Source organism: Myotis nattereri (assembly GCF_964212035.1).
Source record: "Myotis nattereri genome assembly, chromosome: 3".
Lineage (NCBI taxonomy): Eukaryota > Metazoa > Chordata > Mammalia > Chiroptera > Vespertilionidae > Myotis > Myotis nattereri.
This window is the reverse complement of record NC_138077.1, coordinates 207,834,317-207,850,463: the sequence shown is the minus strand read 5'-3', so window position 1 is coordinate 207,850,463 and position 16,147 is coordinate 207,834,317. Positions and strand designations below refer to the sequence as shown.

Genomic DNA, 16,147 nt, shown 5'->3' with positions numbered 1-16,147 from the left:
TCCAGACAACAGAGCCTGACACACATGTAGTCCAATGTGCAGGTGTACAAGCCAGTCAGGAATTAATCGTTCCTGGCCTGGTACATCTTAACGCCCCTTTTCCTTTTCACTGAATTGATTGGGGTGACACTGGTTAATAAAATTATACAGGTTTCAGGGGCACAGCCTCTGTACACTGCATTGTGTTCACCACCCCAAGTCAAGTCTCCGTCCGTCACCATTTACCCCCCTGTCCCTGCTCACAACCTAAATCCTTCATTGCCTCCTTACTGTTGCCTCCTGCAGGATATGTTAGGCACGGCCTGTAATACTGAGGCACAGAATTGAACTGAAAATAAGCAATCTCTGCATCCTAACAGCCGGAGGGCACTCTCTGCTTTCCCCACCCCCAAGAACCTCTCTTTGTATGGAATTAGAAAGTGTTTATTGATATGAAAGCTTTTTGGTTTGGGGTTGTTTGGGGGTTTGTTCTTTTGAGCCAGAGAGAGGAACCTAAAAGCATTCACTGCTATGTCACAGCAGCCCATGTAGAGTGGAGCAGGTTGTAAGCTTGTTGTCTTCGTTTTAGGCGGGAAATGATACCCCTCCTGTCTCTGGCCTTCTCCGCCTTATTCGTCCTCTTCGGCACCTTCATCATCCAGGCATTCTGGTGAGTCCTCCACGGCTTCTCAGCATGGCTCTCTGTGGGGAGGGCCCAAACCTCACGGTGGTTTGTCCTCTTTTTTTTGTAAAACTCCTTTTTTCTCACTTTAGTGACTCAAACTATGATCGAGAGTCAAAAAATCCAGACAAAAAGAAAGCCCAGGAGACGGCCGAGAAGACCGTGTCCAGCTTCACCAGAGAGAACACCAGGTTTGTCTGTCACAGGGTGGGGAACCTTTCTTCCGCCAAGGGCTGTTTGGCTATTTATAAGATCATTCGAGGGCCCTACAAAACGATCAACTTAAAAATGAGCCTGCTCTATTTGGTCAAACATTTAATGAACTCACCCCTAATGCCTTGGCAGGGCCAGGTCAAATGATTCCGAGGGCTTTATATGGCCCTGGCACCAGACATTCCCTACCCCTGGTCTAACAAAATACCACGCCCACCTCCCCCTGGCTGCTGACCCGCAGCCCGTGTGGTCTCATCAATAAGAGTTTGACTACATGTGTGTATAGAACTCTGGTTCCCATCCAGCTGTGGGAGGTGGGAACAGGGAAGGTCGCCGCCGATTCCTGTTCACTGGGACCCTCTCCACATGCAGACACTGGGCCTCCTTCTGCTCAGGATCACTGGTTTCTCAATCGCAAGTTTAACAGTGAGGGCACGAAACAAAGAAGCACATCAGAGAGATGCTAGATGAGCTGGAAGCAGAGAATGGTGCGTCCTATCCTAAAGTTGCTCTGCTCCGACTGAGAATCTCTTTGTAGGCCCAGGAGGCCAAGCAGGGACCACCCAGTCCTCCTAGTGCATTGGGCTCTCGAATCCATATATATAAAAGCATAATATGCAAATTGACCGGACAGCAGAATGACCGGTCAGCTATGACGCACAGTGACCAGTGGTGTAGATGCTCAACGCAGGAGCTGCCCCCAGCCCGCAAGCCCCCATCGATGGCCCAATCAAGGCCTACTGGCCAACCTCTCGGCCCCTCCCCCCAGCCAGCAGGCTCCAATCGCCTGTGGTGGGTGGTGGCGCCTAGGCCCCGATTGCCCCGCCGGTCGCCCCACACACAGAGGGCCAGGCCTAGGGACCCTACCCATAAACAAATTTTGTGCGCCAGGCTCCAGTATTAAATAACGTATCTTGTCTGGTTAGAACAGTGGTTCTCAACCTTCCTAATGCCTTGACCCTTTAATACAATTCCTCATGTTGTGGTAACCCCCAATTTCATTGTTACAAATTGAACATAATTAAAGCATAGTGAATAATCATAAAAACAAAATGTAGCCAGAACCGGTTTGGCTCAGTGGATAGAGCGTCGGCCTACGGACTCAAGGGTCCCGGGTTCGATTTCGGTCAAGGGCATGTACCTTGGTTGCGGGCACATCCCCAGTGGGGGGTGTGCAGAAGGCAGCTGATCGATGTTTCTCTCTCATCGATGTTTCTGGCTCTGTCCCTCTCCCTTCCTCTTTGTAAAAAATCAATAAAATATATTTTTTAAAAAATGTAATTATATATGTGTTTTCCAATGGTCTTAGGCGACCCCTGTGAAAGGGTTGTTCAACCCCCAAAGGGGTCGCAACCCACAGGTTGAGAACCGCTGGGTTAGAACATAGTGGGTTTTTGTTTTTTTAATGTATTTTTTAATTCAGAGAGGAAGGGAGCAGGAGAGAGAGAGAAAAACTTCAATGGTGAGAGAGAATCACTGACCAGCTGCCTCTTGCAAGCCCCACACTGGGGATCGAGCCTGCAACCCGGTCATGTGCCCTGACAAGGAATTGAACCCTGACCTCCTGGTTCATAGGTCGACCCTCAACCACTGAGCCATGCCGGCTGGGCTCTTTTTTTTTTTTTGTAGAGAATTTTTATGGGTTTATTTGATCCAAACTGATGATATATCCTGGGGAGAAAGATCTCAAATGTTCCGAACATAGCGTTTTCTTCTGCTTGGTTCTTTTAAATGTAATGGCATTTTACTACCCTGATATCTTTTTTTAAATATATTTTTATTGATTTTAGAATGGGATGGGGAGAGAGAGAGAGAGCAAAACACTGATGAAAGAGAATCATTGATTGGCTGCCTCCTGCATGCCCCTTACTGGGGATTGAGCCTGCAACCCAGGCATGCGCCTGACTGGGAATCGAACTGTGACCTGGTTCATAGGTCAACACTCAACCACTGAGCCACACTGGCCGGGCCTCTGATAATATCTTAACTGCTCCATATTCTTTCACAGCAAGAACCCTAGAAAAGGCTTTGTGGAGGTGACGGAACTCACGGATGTAACGTACACCAGTAACTTGGTGCGCCTGCGGCCAGGCCACATGAACGTGGTCCTCATCCTGTCCAACTCCACCAAGACCAGCCTCCTGCAGAAGTTCGCTCTGGAGGTCTACATGTTCACTGGGTAAGCGCGTGTGAGAGAGGGCGGGACGGGGAGACAGCAGGCACATCTGGGAAGGAGGGGGCCGGCTGGGAGTTACATCCTTTCCTCTTGGGCCGGGAGGAGCTCTATCCGTGCAGCGCCGTGGTGGCCGTGACCTGTCTAAGCCAGAAGTGGGAGCCTTCTCTGCCCCTTGACTTCGTGCCCCTCAGTTCTTCCTGGGGCCCTTTCAGGAAACTGACTATTCTCTGGCTCCTGTGTCTTTTCCTGGAGCTGGACACTGAGAGTGACGTGACACCCAGTAAGAGGCCGGGGGTGGGGGGATGGGGGGGTGTTGCTGTTGGGGCGCCCTCAGCTCCCACAGGATCCTGCGTGGCGTCTGCACCTGGCCCCGCCCGGCATGAAGTCTGGCAGGTATTGGTGTTCCCGCAGCTGAGTGTCAGGAAGCCTTCAGTCCTCACTCTCTTCCTCCACAGGAGCAGCTGCCTGCACTTCTCCTTCCTGAGTCTCGATAAACACAGAGAGTGGCTGGAATACTTGTTAGAATTTGCTCAGGACGCAGCCCCGATCCCAAACCAGTATGACAAGCACTTCCTGGAGCGTGACTACACGGGTTACGTGCTGGCTCTGAATGGCCACAAGAAATACTTCTGCCTCTTCAAGCCCCAAAGAGCAGTGGAAGAGGAGGAAGCCTTGGGGGCGAGTGATGTTGACCCCTCCCTGCCCGCGGGGGAATCGCGAGGGCAGGCCGGCAGCCTTGCGTCCAAGCCCATCAAAGGGAAACTGAGCAAGCTGTCCCTGTGGATGGAGCGCCTGTTGGAAGGCTCCTTGCAGAGGTTTTACATCCCGTCCTGGCCTGAGCTAGACTGAGGGGCAGCGGGAGACTTGAACTCCTCAGACCCATTGCAGGCCCCTGCGCACAGGTATTGGCAGGACTCACACTGTCACCACGGACAGAGTCTAGGTTTTAGATGATTCTTCTAGAGCAGCGGCCAGAAGAACCTTTCCTTTGTCCTGCTTTGTCCTGTTCTAACCTAGGAGTGAAAATATTTTCCTTTGGGATTTTCTTTCCTGTCTGAATGCCGCACTATTTAAAATAGACCGCTCGTCCCTCTTCCCTACGGTCCTCCCGCGCTCACACCCCCTCTCCTGTCCAGTGTCCGTGCCCGGGAGCACAGACATTTGCCCTGCAGCGGTACCAGCAGCCTGGTGTGCTGGTCGCTGGCTGGGGTGTTCACCCGCCTCCCCCCGCCCCCGCTCCCGGCCCCTGTGCTTCTGCTGCGGTGCATGCTGTAACAGTGGGACAGCCCACAGCAGCTTCTGGGCCCCACGGCCTGAAAGAGGCCGGGTCCCAGCAATCTTACGTTTAGCGGTCTTTCTGGTAGTAAGTGGCTAACGGATATTTTGGGGGTATCCCCCTCTGCAGTTTGTCAGCCATGGTTTTAAAAGCATAGGGATGAGTGCGGTTCTGCATGTGAGTTTGGGTTCTTCCCAAGGCAAGAGAAGGGAGGGCTTAGCAGTGACTGAAGTGACCCCTCCCTGAGCGTCCCATCAGCCGCCTCCCCAACACGAGAAGTAGCCGAGAGGCAGAAAGTACTGTAACGACTTGAGCCATTTATGCGTATGTTTTTAGATGCCTTTCTGCCTCTGTCAGTCTTAGGGTATGGGTATTAGGAGCCATAACTTTAACCTTGTTCTCTGAACGTAGAGATAAGCTGCTATAAGCCAGTAGATGTTAAACGGAAGACAAATTATTCCCACCTGCCACGAGTGGTGTCTCTTTAGTAAAATACCAGTCACGTCTGTGTATCAAGGAACCTAACATTTCTCAGCAATTGTATTTTGAGCAGTTACCCCAAAAGTGCTGTATCGTCAAGTCCTCATTTGTGACAAGTGAACCAAGACCTGTTCTAGACTCCTGTTTTGCAAAAGGCTTATTACCTTGAGCTCCTGCCTGTATGTGGATGTCTCGTCTTCATCATCTCACTCTTCACTTACAGCTGCTCCACCAGTAGCAGGTCAGTCCTGGCACCAGCTTGCTGAGCTGAGGGTGAGATGGACGCCAGGCTGGAGAGCTTACCTTTTCTCTTTAGGGCAAAACCACCAGTGGGGTGTGGACAACCTCAAAGAGTGGTCTATTCTATTGTCAAAGCAGATGGCCCCTTAAGAGCAATTTGTAAAGTAAAAGGTCAAAATCAGTGATGGGACAAAATAAGTTAGTATTTTCTTTAATCATAACTGGTTTAAACTAAGCCATTTGGATCCCGAATGACTTAACTACTGAGCTACAGTGACAAGTAGTCAATTATTTGAGCCCAGGAATTGCTGTAGTTGTCATGGAATCTACAGCTTTCTGGAAAAGGTGAAGAATCACTGCCAAGCTTCCTTCCCCACGTGGTCCTCCAGAAGTGGACGCTGACTCTGAGGGCCGCCTCGCATGGCACCTGACCAGATAGGAGTGATCACGGGATTCATTTGGCTCCTTGATGCATCACTCCTCAAAGTTATTTTCTGGGTCTTTTATGGCCAAGTTTACTTAAATGAGTTTGTTTTGCTTTTATGGTAGATTTTAATTTCTGGTACTAATGGGATTCCTGGCCATAATTTCTGAAAACCAAAACCTCCCCAGATTTGATTTTTAAAAATTTCATCATTAAAATAAAAAGCACCTGCCATTTGCACTAAGAAAGGAAAGATAATAGGATTGGAAACATTCCTGGCTAATACTTCAGCCCACCAATTCTACAGATCTCTCTGGGCAGGCATGTCTGCCAGAGGACACTGGGAGCTCTTATTTTAAAATGAACTTTACCCGTGGCCAGCAAGCCTTTCTTCCTGAATGTTGTTTCCATTAATTTATTTACTTTTGTGTCAAATGTATGAGCCATTGTCTGCTCAGCCAATGCCACCGTTTCTCTTCCTAATGTATGTAACCACACAGACCCAGTTTTGGTTTCAACTTCCTAGTTTTCAAATATGTATCTTCAAAAGGCAACATTGATGATTTTAGAGGTAGCTTTTTCTGGTTGATAGCATCTACGCATCATGTTTAGCAGATGGGGATGAAAAGTGGTCTTAAAAGTCTTTGTAGAATACACACCCATTTACCAAATATTTTTTTATTGCCAAGGTGTCAGTGGCACGATGTGTCTAACACAGAGGTGGGCAGCCCCAGCTAAGCTGGTTCAGTGAGCAAGGCAGCCCCAATTTCCCCTGGGCACCGTGGTCTCGCTGCCATCACTCACTGACCATGAAACTTGGTTGTGGTTTTCATGTAATAGGTTGATTTCCTCCTCGTTCAGTACACAAATGTTTTCCTGATATAAAGAGAATAGGATCTGAATGATTTGCCTCGTTTGGGAAATGGGAGTAGAAGCAAACACTCCAAGAAAATTGTTAAGGAAAACTCTTTAAAAGCTGATGCAAAACATTTTACCGAATGAAATGTTGCTCGCATCCTAATACCTGCCATTGTCCCTTGAAAACAAATGAAGTGTGGCAACTGCTGACTCTCTGTTCAGTTTGTGATTATACTTTTGAGACAGACCTAGAAAGAAAGTGGATATTTTGCACTTTTGATACTCTTAGGAACAAGTAACTTATTTGGCAAGTGGTGTCCTTTTTATGTTGTTTTTGTTTTGTATTGTGAACAGGCACTAAAGCTGATGTTATTTTTGTTTTAAGAATATTACCGACTGAAAACAAATAAACTATTTTAATGTGTGATGATTACGGGTAGCTCCTGCATCGAGATGATTTATCGTAGACACATTACCAGCAAAACTGAATTTGCGTGTAACTCGGCAGGTGCTTACAATCAGCACTTGGCGACTGCAGATTTCAGGAACGACTGACTGTCCTGGAGGGTGTGGCAGCTGGAAGAGCAGATAATGCAGAACAGACTGAGGAAGGGTCTCGGGGGGCTCCTGGGAGGCCATTTCGTGTACCTTCCTGGGCTTCTGAGTGGGAAGTTTATTAGGATCTGCGTGTGACTTTCTTTCAAAGCAGGGGCGGGGAACGTCTGGCCCCAGGGCTGTATAAGGACCTAGAAATAATCTGGTCTGACCCTGCCCAGGCAACCGCAGGCGGGACTCGAAATTCAATAAATCTAAGCGCTTTTTTCATAGCAACATAAATTTATATTGAGTGAATTATATTAAGCGAATGATGTTATAACTATCCAGATGGCCTTTGGCAGAAAAGAGGTTCCCCACCCCTGCTTTAAAGGAAGATACTATAGAAATATGGGAGGTTTTACAGTATTATTTCATAATCTTTTAATTTCATTCCTCCAATTTTTAGATAACTTTAAACTGACTTCTCCACCCCTTCCCCCTTTATCCTCCATCATCTTTCATTAAAGGAAGAAATCAGCACAGCACAAGGGCTACTGTTTTTTTAAATTAATTCAAACTCCTTAGAAATATTAGCAGTCTGGATTCGAGTTCTGCTTTGTGCCCTGATTTTACAGCCACCACTGACACTTGGAGCAGAAAGTTTTATTGGCACAAACTCTGTAGTACTGACAGGTGCTTAAGAACTGGTCCTTGATGCGATCTGTTATTCTGTGTTGACGAGCACAAGGTTCAGACGACTCTCACTTTGGGGAGAACACACAGCATCTCAAACAGCAGGTTGGCTGCCAGGAGGGCCGTGTTTCCTGCAGAGAAGTAAAACCCGCGTGAAGACCAGCCCCCAGGCCACACCTCCCAGAACTGCTCAGCCCTCCGCCCCTTGTCTTCCTTTTCGGGGTCCTGCTTTCCGGGCATTCTGCCGCATCAGTCATTTGGAAATATTACTTTAAAATACAGAAGGTTCTTTGTTTACTGTCAGAACAGATTTTCCCCAAAAGGAAACCTATAACAATGGTGTGTATTGTATTTATCATCCTCTGAGGCTAGTCGGCCTAACTGTAAGGTTTTCTAAATTAAAATTATGAGGCTGGCATCTGCTTTGAGCATCTCTCCTAAGCCAGCTAATTCCCCACTTTATTGATATTAGTAACTATTATTTATCCTTTGGGAATTCACTTTTCCTGAAATATTAGTAGGATGGCCGTGTGCCACCCTGTCACTAAACTGCAGGCTTGTTCCTGTCTTTTGCTGACTGGTGGGCAAGCTAATAATACTCAGCAACCTCCAGGGCTTTTGTCAGGGCTCATTAGCTGTGTCTGTAAGGTGCGCAATAAAAGGTTTCTTTTCACTGTAGGGCATGCTCAGCAGGTTCCTGAGTTACACAGAAGGACCCATCCATCTGCTGCCTATTAACGAGGTCAATAAAATTTGAACTAGCAGCTGCCGAGGGATCACAGGTTTCTTGTTTACTCACCAAAAGGGTCGTATGGCGGTGAGACTTCCACCAGGTCACAGCCCACCACGTTCAGGCCTTGACAGCCCCGGATGATCTCCAGAGCCTGTCCACAATCGAGCCACGTGGAAATCATTGACCACGAAAACAAACAGTGGACGCCTCCGTGGATTTCTCCCAACTTGTGCCCACCTTCCGACTCAAAACTATTGCTTTCCCTCAGTAAGCATTTACCGACTGCCAGGCACCCCGGTGGCCATCACAGCTGACCGATGCCCAGCCCCTGCTCCGGAGGGCTCCACAGTGTGGTGATGGGGACAAGCAAGCCAATAATTTCAATGTCATGCACTAAGGCACTGGTCGGCAAACTGCGGCTCGCGAGCCACATGCGGCTCTTTGGCCCCTTGAGTATGGCCATGAAATTTCAATGGCACTGTACGTGCGCGCCCGCACGTGGTATTTTATGGGAGAGCCACTCTCAAGGGGCCGCAGTTTGCCAACCACTGCACTAAGGACTTCAGGAAAAACAAGTAGGAACACGTGACAGCCCGCAGAGGCGGGGAAGGCCTCCCCAAGGTGGAAACACTTAGCGCAATGAATTGACCAAGCCGCTGAGCAGGGGAAGGGCAGCCCAGGGCGAGGGAGAAGGCACCACTGCGAAGAAGTACCCAAGTTAGACACGGCCGGGAGACAGGGTCAGGAGGGGATGGTAGGAAGAATCGCTTTGTCTCAAGGAGTTTCCATTGTGCAGGTGCAAAGCCCAGAAGGACGAGACGCTGAGGAATGAGGTCTGTGTTTTAGAAATCTCTCTGGTGGGAACGGAAAAGGGCTTTGAAGAGGCAGCTGTCACCGCCCTTTCTTAGAGGGTATGAGACAATGATTAGGTTTAAGCAAGCTTCATTTCCTCACCGGAGAAATTCAAGTACCTACCATTTAAATATCAGGCACTATTCTAGGCTCCAGGGACAGGGTAGTGAACCAAAGGCCTTACCTCCTGGAGCTTACCTTCTCACCATAACCACGCTCCAGTCCTGCCTGCCTGCCTTTATGCTCAGCACATCCTATGGGAAACTATTTGGGTCGTTCTAAAACTCTTGAACTACCTTGGTAGCTGGTTAATCCCACTGTGCATACTTTTTTAAAATCTAACCCCAAAATGTCCTTGAGAGGGGTACTACCATATGGTTCCCATGGACCAACTACTGCAGAACCAGCAGCAGGAAAATCAAATGAAGAACTGTAACATCACGATAAAAAAGGAGGGCCTCGCCGAAACCGGTTTGGCTCAGTGGATAGAGCGTCGGCCTGCGGACTGAAAGGTCCCAGGTTCGATTCCGGTCAAGGGCATGTACCTGGGTTGCGGGCATATCCCCAGTAGGAGATGTGCAGGAGGCAGCTGATCGATGTTTCTCTCTCATCGATGTTTCTAACTATCTCTCTCCCTTCCTCTCTGTAAAAGATCAATAAAATATATTTTTAAAAAAAATGAGGGCCTTGGCTAAAACCCAGTCCTCAGCGAGTCAGTATTCAAACCTAGGGTGGCCCCGAGGACAGGAAAGGCCCACGTGCCCTGCTTTTAAAACCCTATCCTGGGAGGGAAAAGGGGATACATGTAATACTTTCAACAATATTTTTTTAATCACTACTGTAAGAAAAGAAAAAAAGAAAAACATATCCTGATTCCCGAAGACTCACCACAAGGCCCAGAAACGTGGGGCGTTAAAAATCCTCACCCCCACAAATGGTCGAGGGTGGAGCCTCCGTACCTGACTAGGGGTGAGACCAGCAATTTCCGGTGTCCCTGTCCCTGGGGCATAGGCAGGGTCCAAGCCGTCAATATCAAAGCTGATATACATGGGTTTGCCTCCCATCTGCTGCCTCACTTCTGCCATCAGAGGGACCAGCGACTTCATCCAGCAGTCTTCAGCCAGCACCACCCGGAAGCCCTGGGGATGGAGGCATGGGAGAGTGGGAGGTCAAGGCTTCTGCAGGGCACACTGCCTGGGCATTTCCTCCGGGCCAACCCCGTGCTAAGCGCTACGTACCCATCATATTGGACCCTGAACCTTCTTGAGGAGGGAACTACCACCCCCATGTCACAGGTGAGGAATGAAGGGACGATGACGGGCAAGGCAGGGAGAAAGTCAGAGCTGACCTATGGAGACGGGATCAGCAAGCCAAGAGCGAGACGCTCAGGCCAGCTCCCTCGAGCACTTCCCGAACAGCTCTGTCCAGAAGCCCGGCCTTTGCATGGGGCCTTGGGCTTTTCCTGTTGGCTCTTGTCGTATGTGTTCACCTGGGAGCCGCTCTGCCCAGCGGGTATGAAGAGGAGAACTAAGGGGTCCCCTCGCCTCGGGTTGAGACCTCCCCAGCTCTTTTCCAAGACAGCAACATCCCAGGGGTTGGTTCGTCTCTGCTAGTCCCCCCACCCCAGAAACAGGAGGCCTCCTCTGCCTCGTGAACCAACATCCTCGCTCCTCTCTGATGCACATGACCCTCTGGGGGTAAACTCAGCCTTCCTCCCCTTTTCTGAACTTGCTTATTCAAGCCCTCTGGAGTCCATGGCTGCCACTGAGTGAGCAGCGGAGAGGAAGGCACTGTGCAGGTGGGGGACAGAGGGAAGGGCGTGCAGTCTGTCACCTGGTTCCGGCTGTATCTGTAGGGATCCACGGTCGTAGAAGAGCCCCTGATGCCAATCTGTACGATGCGCTTACAGTCCAGAAGTTTCTCCTCCACGCACCGGCGGAAGGGGGTCCCGTGATAGATCTTCTCTCCCAGGGCCTTGTCAGCCGTGTCCGTGTGAGCATCCACGTGCAGCAGTCCCACAGGACCATGCCTGGTGACAGCAGGGCAGCTCAGGGGCCAGGCCTCCTCCCAGGGACTGAGCACAGCCACCCTCCAGGCCACCAAAACTTGATGAGTGTGCGTAGCCAAGGAGGGGAGACCTGGCAACAGTTCCAGGCCTTGCAACTGGTTCCTGTCTTCAAATGACTTCGCATCTCAGAGCCATAAACTCAGACAAGTCAGGCCGAAAATAGACATGTGCTTCAGCTGCCACCTACTACCTATCACCCAGAATTGCCTCACTTACAGATGGAGAGAGCTAGGCAGGTGACAACGAAGGGTGAGCTCAGCTGCCATCCTCCAGCTGGAGCCCCGAGAAGCAGCCTGGACCCAGCTCTCTCGCCATCATCTTCATCAACCCTGCTAGCCACCCAGAAGAAATACATAATCCAAAGTAATGCTAGGCAAACAGCCTCGAGACAAGACTGTACCCACCCACCCCCAAATCAGAATTCTACCCACATGTCTTTCCCCTCTATGAATTCTGGAGCTGCCACCAACGTGGCCCATCTGTCCCTTTCTCAAACTAATTCACAGTCAGTCAATCCCTGGTAGACTTCTGCTACTGGAAAAGCCAGCTTCTCCCAGCTTTTCTGGGGAAGGGGCCCTTGCAGGGACAAACCCAGGGCCCCTCCTCCGCAAGCAGCACCACCGAGCCTGGCAGTGTTTAGGGTTGGCCTTTGAGCAAAACAGAAACAAGTTAACTGGGGTTTGGGGCTCATCTTCCCCAAACAGAGGCAAACACTGACCGTGCATCCCAGGGCGGACCCAGGCCAAGGGCAGGCAGCCAGAAGTGTTAATAATAGTCTTGGCTTCTAGCTGGTGACTGACAGGGACGCCTGGAGCCCGACCTTAGCTTTGATCCACAGCAGCGACTCAGTCGCGAAGTTCCAATCACCCCCAATAACTGGAGCCAGCAGAGGTCACCTGATGCCATCTAGCAGCAAACAACTCATTTCCCAGCTCCCGAATTTTGAAACCTTGCTTGGGCCCAGAGAGTTGGGACTTACTTTTTTGCCATGGCTTGCAATATAGGATATGTGATGGTGTGATCTCCACCTGCAACGAGAAAAAAGAAAACATCGGGAATGTGGATAAAAGTAGAGGACTGTGTGTTACACAGAACAATCCTCAACTTGCCCACTTCTGCCACCCTTTCTGTTAGACCGAAGAACTACAACCCCAGCTAAAATAAGATTTTGTTCCGTGAGGAAAGGGGCCCTGGGTGTTTGAAATTACATTGTCATTTAAAAGAAGAAGTTAAATTAAGGCTTACAAGTAGAATGCCCACAACTGCTCTGTCCAATAGAACTTTCTGCAATGAACGGACATGTTCTGTAAATACACTGGTCAATATGGCGGCCACCAATCACATGTGGCTATTAAAATGGGGCTCATGCAACTGAGGAACTGAATTTTTATTTTAATTAAAGCCATAATGAATAATGTATTAATTATTTAAATAATAGTTTAAGTTACTTTTAATTTAAATAGCCACATGCAGCCAGTGGCGACGGTATTGGATAGCACAGGCCTAGAAAAGTATTCCTATGCATACCTATAATCATAGTAGGCAACATTTTTTTTAAATATATGTTATTGATTTTTTACAGAGAGGAAGGGAGAGGGATAGAGAGTTAGAAACATCGATGAGAGAAACATCGATCAGCTGCCTCCTGCACACCCTCTACTGGGGATGTGCCCACAACCAAGGTACATGCCCTTGACCGGAATCGAACCTGGGACCCTTCCGTCTGCAGGCCGACGCTCCATCCACTGAGCCAAACCAGTTAGGGCGGCAACATTTATTGAAGCTCTAACTATGCCAAGCACAACGCTGGGCTATTTGTATGAATTTTCATTATATGTCTCTCGCATAACAGAAAGTGGTAGATGTTGTTATTATTATTCCCATTTTGCAGATGAGGAAATGAGGCCTAAATAGCTAGCGGGGCGGTGGAGCTGAGATTTCAAACCAGGCCATCCGGAAACCACTCTGCTCCTCAGGCTCTCTTTGGCAAGCATTAATTACTATCCCAAAAAAGGGCTGTGTCATTTTAACTGTCTGTGAACCAGAGAGAAGCAAATGCTACAATGAGAGTGGGCGAGGTAGGGGAGGGGAAGGGAAAGCTTCCAGATACATTGAAGTAGACCCTGCCAAGGAGGAAATCACCCTGTTCTCTCAAAGTCATTAACACTATGTCCTTGAAATCGTTCAAAAGTCACACCGAGCCCCTGTTGACAGACCTGGATCCCAGGCCTGGGACAAAGGTGAAGCGAGTGAGGTAGGTGATGCGAAATTTAAGGGATGCCGAGAAACTCAGTAATACTCTTCTAAGGTAACATTAAACAAAACAAAATTTCATCAAAGAAAAAAACAAAAACACCCCTGATCCTGTCTCCCAGGCCCCTTTTCTCTGACTTTCCAGTGAGCCCAAGCAGCCCCACCTGGACTCTCCTGTTGCTTTGTCTATCATAAGCCCCTCCTTGCTTCACTGTCCCCAGCTTTAACAAACACACTTAAAAAAAGAAAAAAGAATCCATGACGAATTTTAAAGAAAGATGGGACCAGTAACTGTGCTGTTCTAAGCCATAGGGGAGCTTCAGGCAAAAAAGGAAAACCAGTAATACTGTTGCCTTTTGGGGCACCCCTTAAATTTTGCACAGAGGCGAGTGCCTCACCCTAATCTAATCCTGTCTGTCACACTAGTCGAACATTTAAATACCCTCTCCCCTGGGATTGAGATACAGGAATTAGTAATGGGCTCCAGGCTACTGTCCCACATTCCCCGGGGCTTGCCCTGGAGAAGCAGCTGTGTTGGACCACAGGGTAAGCTATCCGAGCACATCGCTGCCCTTGCCCTTGCAGATGCCATTACCCAAGGTCAGAGGCACACAGCCGGCAGCCACGATTTTCTGATAGGCCTCGTGAATCAGGCGGCAGCTGTCCTGAAGGTTGTAAAGATTGACATTCACATCGCCTAGGTCTGCGACCATGAGGGACTGGAAGGGGAGGGCCCCCGTGCTGGGGTTGATTGTCCGAAGCATCACTGATTCCTCCCGGATCCTTCGGGGTCCAAATCTGGAAGGAGATGGAGCGTCCTCTGAGCATCCCCATCTAAGTAGGGGCTTCTCAGCCTCGGGAGTGGTGGCATCTGGGGCCGGATGTACCGGGGGCCCATCTTGTGCGTTGTAGGAGGTTTAGCAGCATTCCCGGGCTGTTCCCACTAGATGCCAGTAGCACCCCTTCCCGCAAGTTCTGACACCCACAAATGCCTCCAGACTCTGCCAAAAAAAAGCCCTGGGTGCAAAAAAACCCTGATCAAGAAACACTGTTCCAGGCTGCATAGTGAAGAGATTAAAGGTGGGGGGCATGTAATATTCTCAACAATAAAGATAGATTTTTTTTTTTTTTTAAAAAAGAGAGAGAAAATAAAGGCACAGATTTAGGAGCCCACCCATCACCAACTTCCTAAATGGTAGTGGATAATTTCCTAACCTGTAAAACAATGACAGTCTTTACCTTACCTCATTGTTGTGAGTTAAATGAAATGACCTATGCCAAGCGCCGTGCGCTTGGTAGACTTTTAATAAAGTGGCATTTATCATATAGACCGGCAGTCAGATGTATTGCTACTGAGCTGAACCAGAAATAGCTGAAGCTCAATAATTAGGACAATGAATTTTACTGCCTCTGACTTGAATTTAGAAAAATTGCTTTAATTTGTGCAATTCTTTTTTTTTTAATTGATTGATGAGAGAGAGAGAGAGAGAGAGAGAGATATCAGTTTATTGTTCCACTTATTTATGCATTCACTGGTTGACTCTTGTAGGTGCGCTGACCAGGGGATGGAACCTGCAGGCTTTATCAGGCCTCTCGCTTTAACCAACAGAGCTAACGGCCCGGGCCTTGACCTGAGCAATTCTTGCAGCAGGTGACCTCTAGGGTTTAAGGCAGGGTCAGCCAGTTCTGCCGCGCGCAGATGGACCCTGCCCCTGTGCGCTGGCGTCACCCCCAGCCTCCATCCCCGCCAGGCGGGGGGTCATGGCATGGAGAGGCTCGGAGAACCCCTTTTCTTTACCAGGGGATGCCAGTCATGCTTGATACAGAAAAACGGAAATCCACCCTCAAACGATGAGGGGCCCTTGGGAGCCAGGAGCCAGCTTCCAACCTGAGCCGGTGAGCAGAGGCCCCCGCGCGTTCTCCAGCCACGTGTCCCTCAGTCCTGGGGCCTTACCTCGCCCCGGGCCGGTTGGAAGTCCCCGTGTCCAGGGGCACCCCGACGAAGGCGGCGTCCAGCCCCTCCGGGGAGGCCTGCACCGGCAGCCGCATCATGGAGCAGACGCCCACCGGCCGCGCCACCACGTCGGAGCTGGGGGGCAGGTTCCGGGGGGCGTCGGAGGCCCGGCGCCCGGGGGCGCGGCAGCGATCGCGGAGCCCCGCGGCGGGACGAGCGACCCCGCGGGCCCCGGGGCCCCGGGCGCAGCGGGACGCCAGCAGCCGCAGCATCCCGCCCGCCGGGCCTGCCTGTCTCCGCGGCGACCAGGGCGCCAGTGCCCGCGCCGGGCTGGGCCGGGCTCAAAGGGCAGGGGCGCCGGTGCATCGGGCGGGGGAGGGGCCCCGGGACCGGTCTCTCCCGCTCCCCTTGCTGGACTTTGGCCCCTGGCTCCTTTGGGGAATGAAGCCAGGCCGGGGCTCCCCACCGGCGCCCACGGCCCTGCCCAGGCGTGTCTGCGCCCCCCAAGGACCTCGGCAGCTGCTTCTACTCATAAGAAGTTTTTTTTGTTTGTTTGTTTTTGTGTGTTTTTTAAAAAATATATTTTATTGATTTTTTACAGAGAGGAAGGGAGAGGGACAGAGAGCCAGAAACATCGATGAGAGAGACTCTGATCAGCCGCCTCCTGCACACTCCCCACTGGGACGTGCCCCTAACCAGAATCGAACCTGGGACCCTCCCCACTGGGAC

At 50.1% G+C, this 16,147-nt stretch overlaps 2 protein-coding genes across 2 annotated transcripts in view; one reads left to right on the top strand and one right to left on the bottom strand.

Annotated features, from left to right (window-relative positions):
* Positions 1-6,761, top strand: part of DNAJC16 (DnaJ heat shock protein family (Hsp40) member C16) — a 29,671-nt gene extending 22,910 nt beyond the window's left edge. Inside the window, exons 11-14 of the mRNA XM_081085631.1 lie at positions 569-649; positions 754-852; positions 2,883-3,053; positions 3,506-6,761. Coding sequence (XP_080941757.1) covers positions 569-649; positions 754-852; positions 2,883-3,053; positions 3,506-3,899 — 745 coding nt within the window. The 3' untranslated portion in view covers positions 3,900-6,761. The remainder of the gene's footprint in view (positions 1-568; positions 650-753; positions 853-2,882; positions 3,054-3,505) is intronic.
* A 752-nt stretch (positions 6,762-7,513) lies between these two features.
* Positions 7,514-15,730, bottom strand: AGMAT (agmatinase (putative)). Its single transcript, XM_081085632.1, has 7 exons — positions 15,419-15,730; positions 14,060-14,262; positions 12,191-12,239; positions 10,977-11,172; positions 10,103-10,282; positions 8,358-8,442; positions 7,514-7,689 (listed from the first exon to the last, which is right to left on the bottom strand). Exons 1-7 carry the CDS (start codon positions 15,688-15,690, stop codon positions 7,616-7,618), a joined length of 1,059 nt encoding a protein of 352 aa, XP_080941758.1. The 5' UTR covers positions 15,691-15,730; the 3' UTR covers positions 7,514-7,615.
* Between the last annotated feature and the right edge of the window lie 417 nt (positions 15,731-16,147).

What these genes read in the sequence shown, in the direction of transcription:
- AGMAT (XM_081085632.1), bottom strand. Translation starts at nt 15,690, where the DNA reads ATGCTGCGGCTGCTGGCGTCCCGCTGCGCCCGGGGCCCCGGGGCCCGC. An exon ending in TCCAACCGGCCCGGGGCGAG is followed by an intron (nt 14,263 to 15,418) that starts GTAAGGCCCCAG and finishes ATCTCCTTCCAG; the next exon opens with ATTTGGACCCCGAAGGATCC. An exon ending in CTGTGTGCCTCTGACCTTGG is followed by an intron (nt 12,240 to 14,059) that starts GTAATGGCATCT and finishes TTCTCGTTGCAG; the next exon opens with GTGGAGATCACACCATCACA.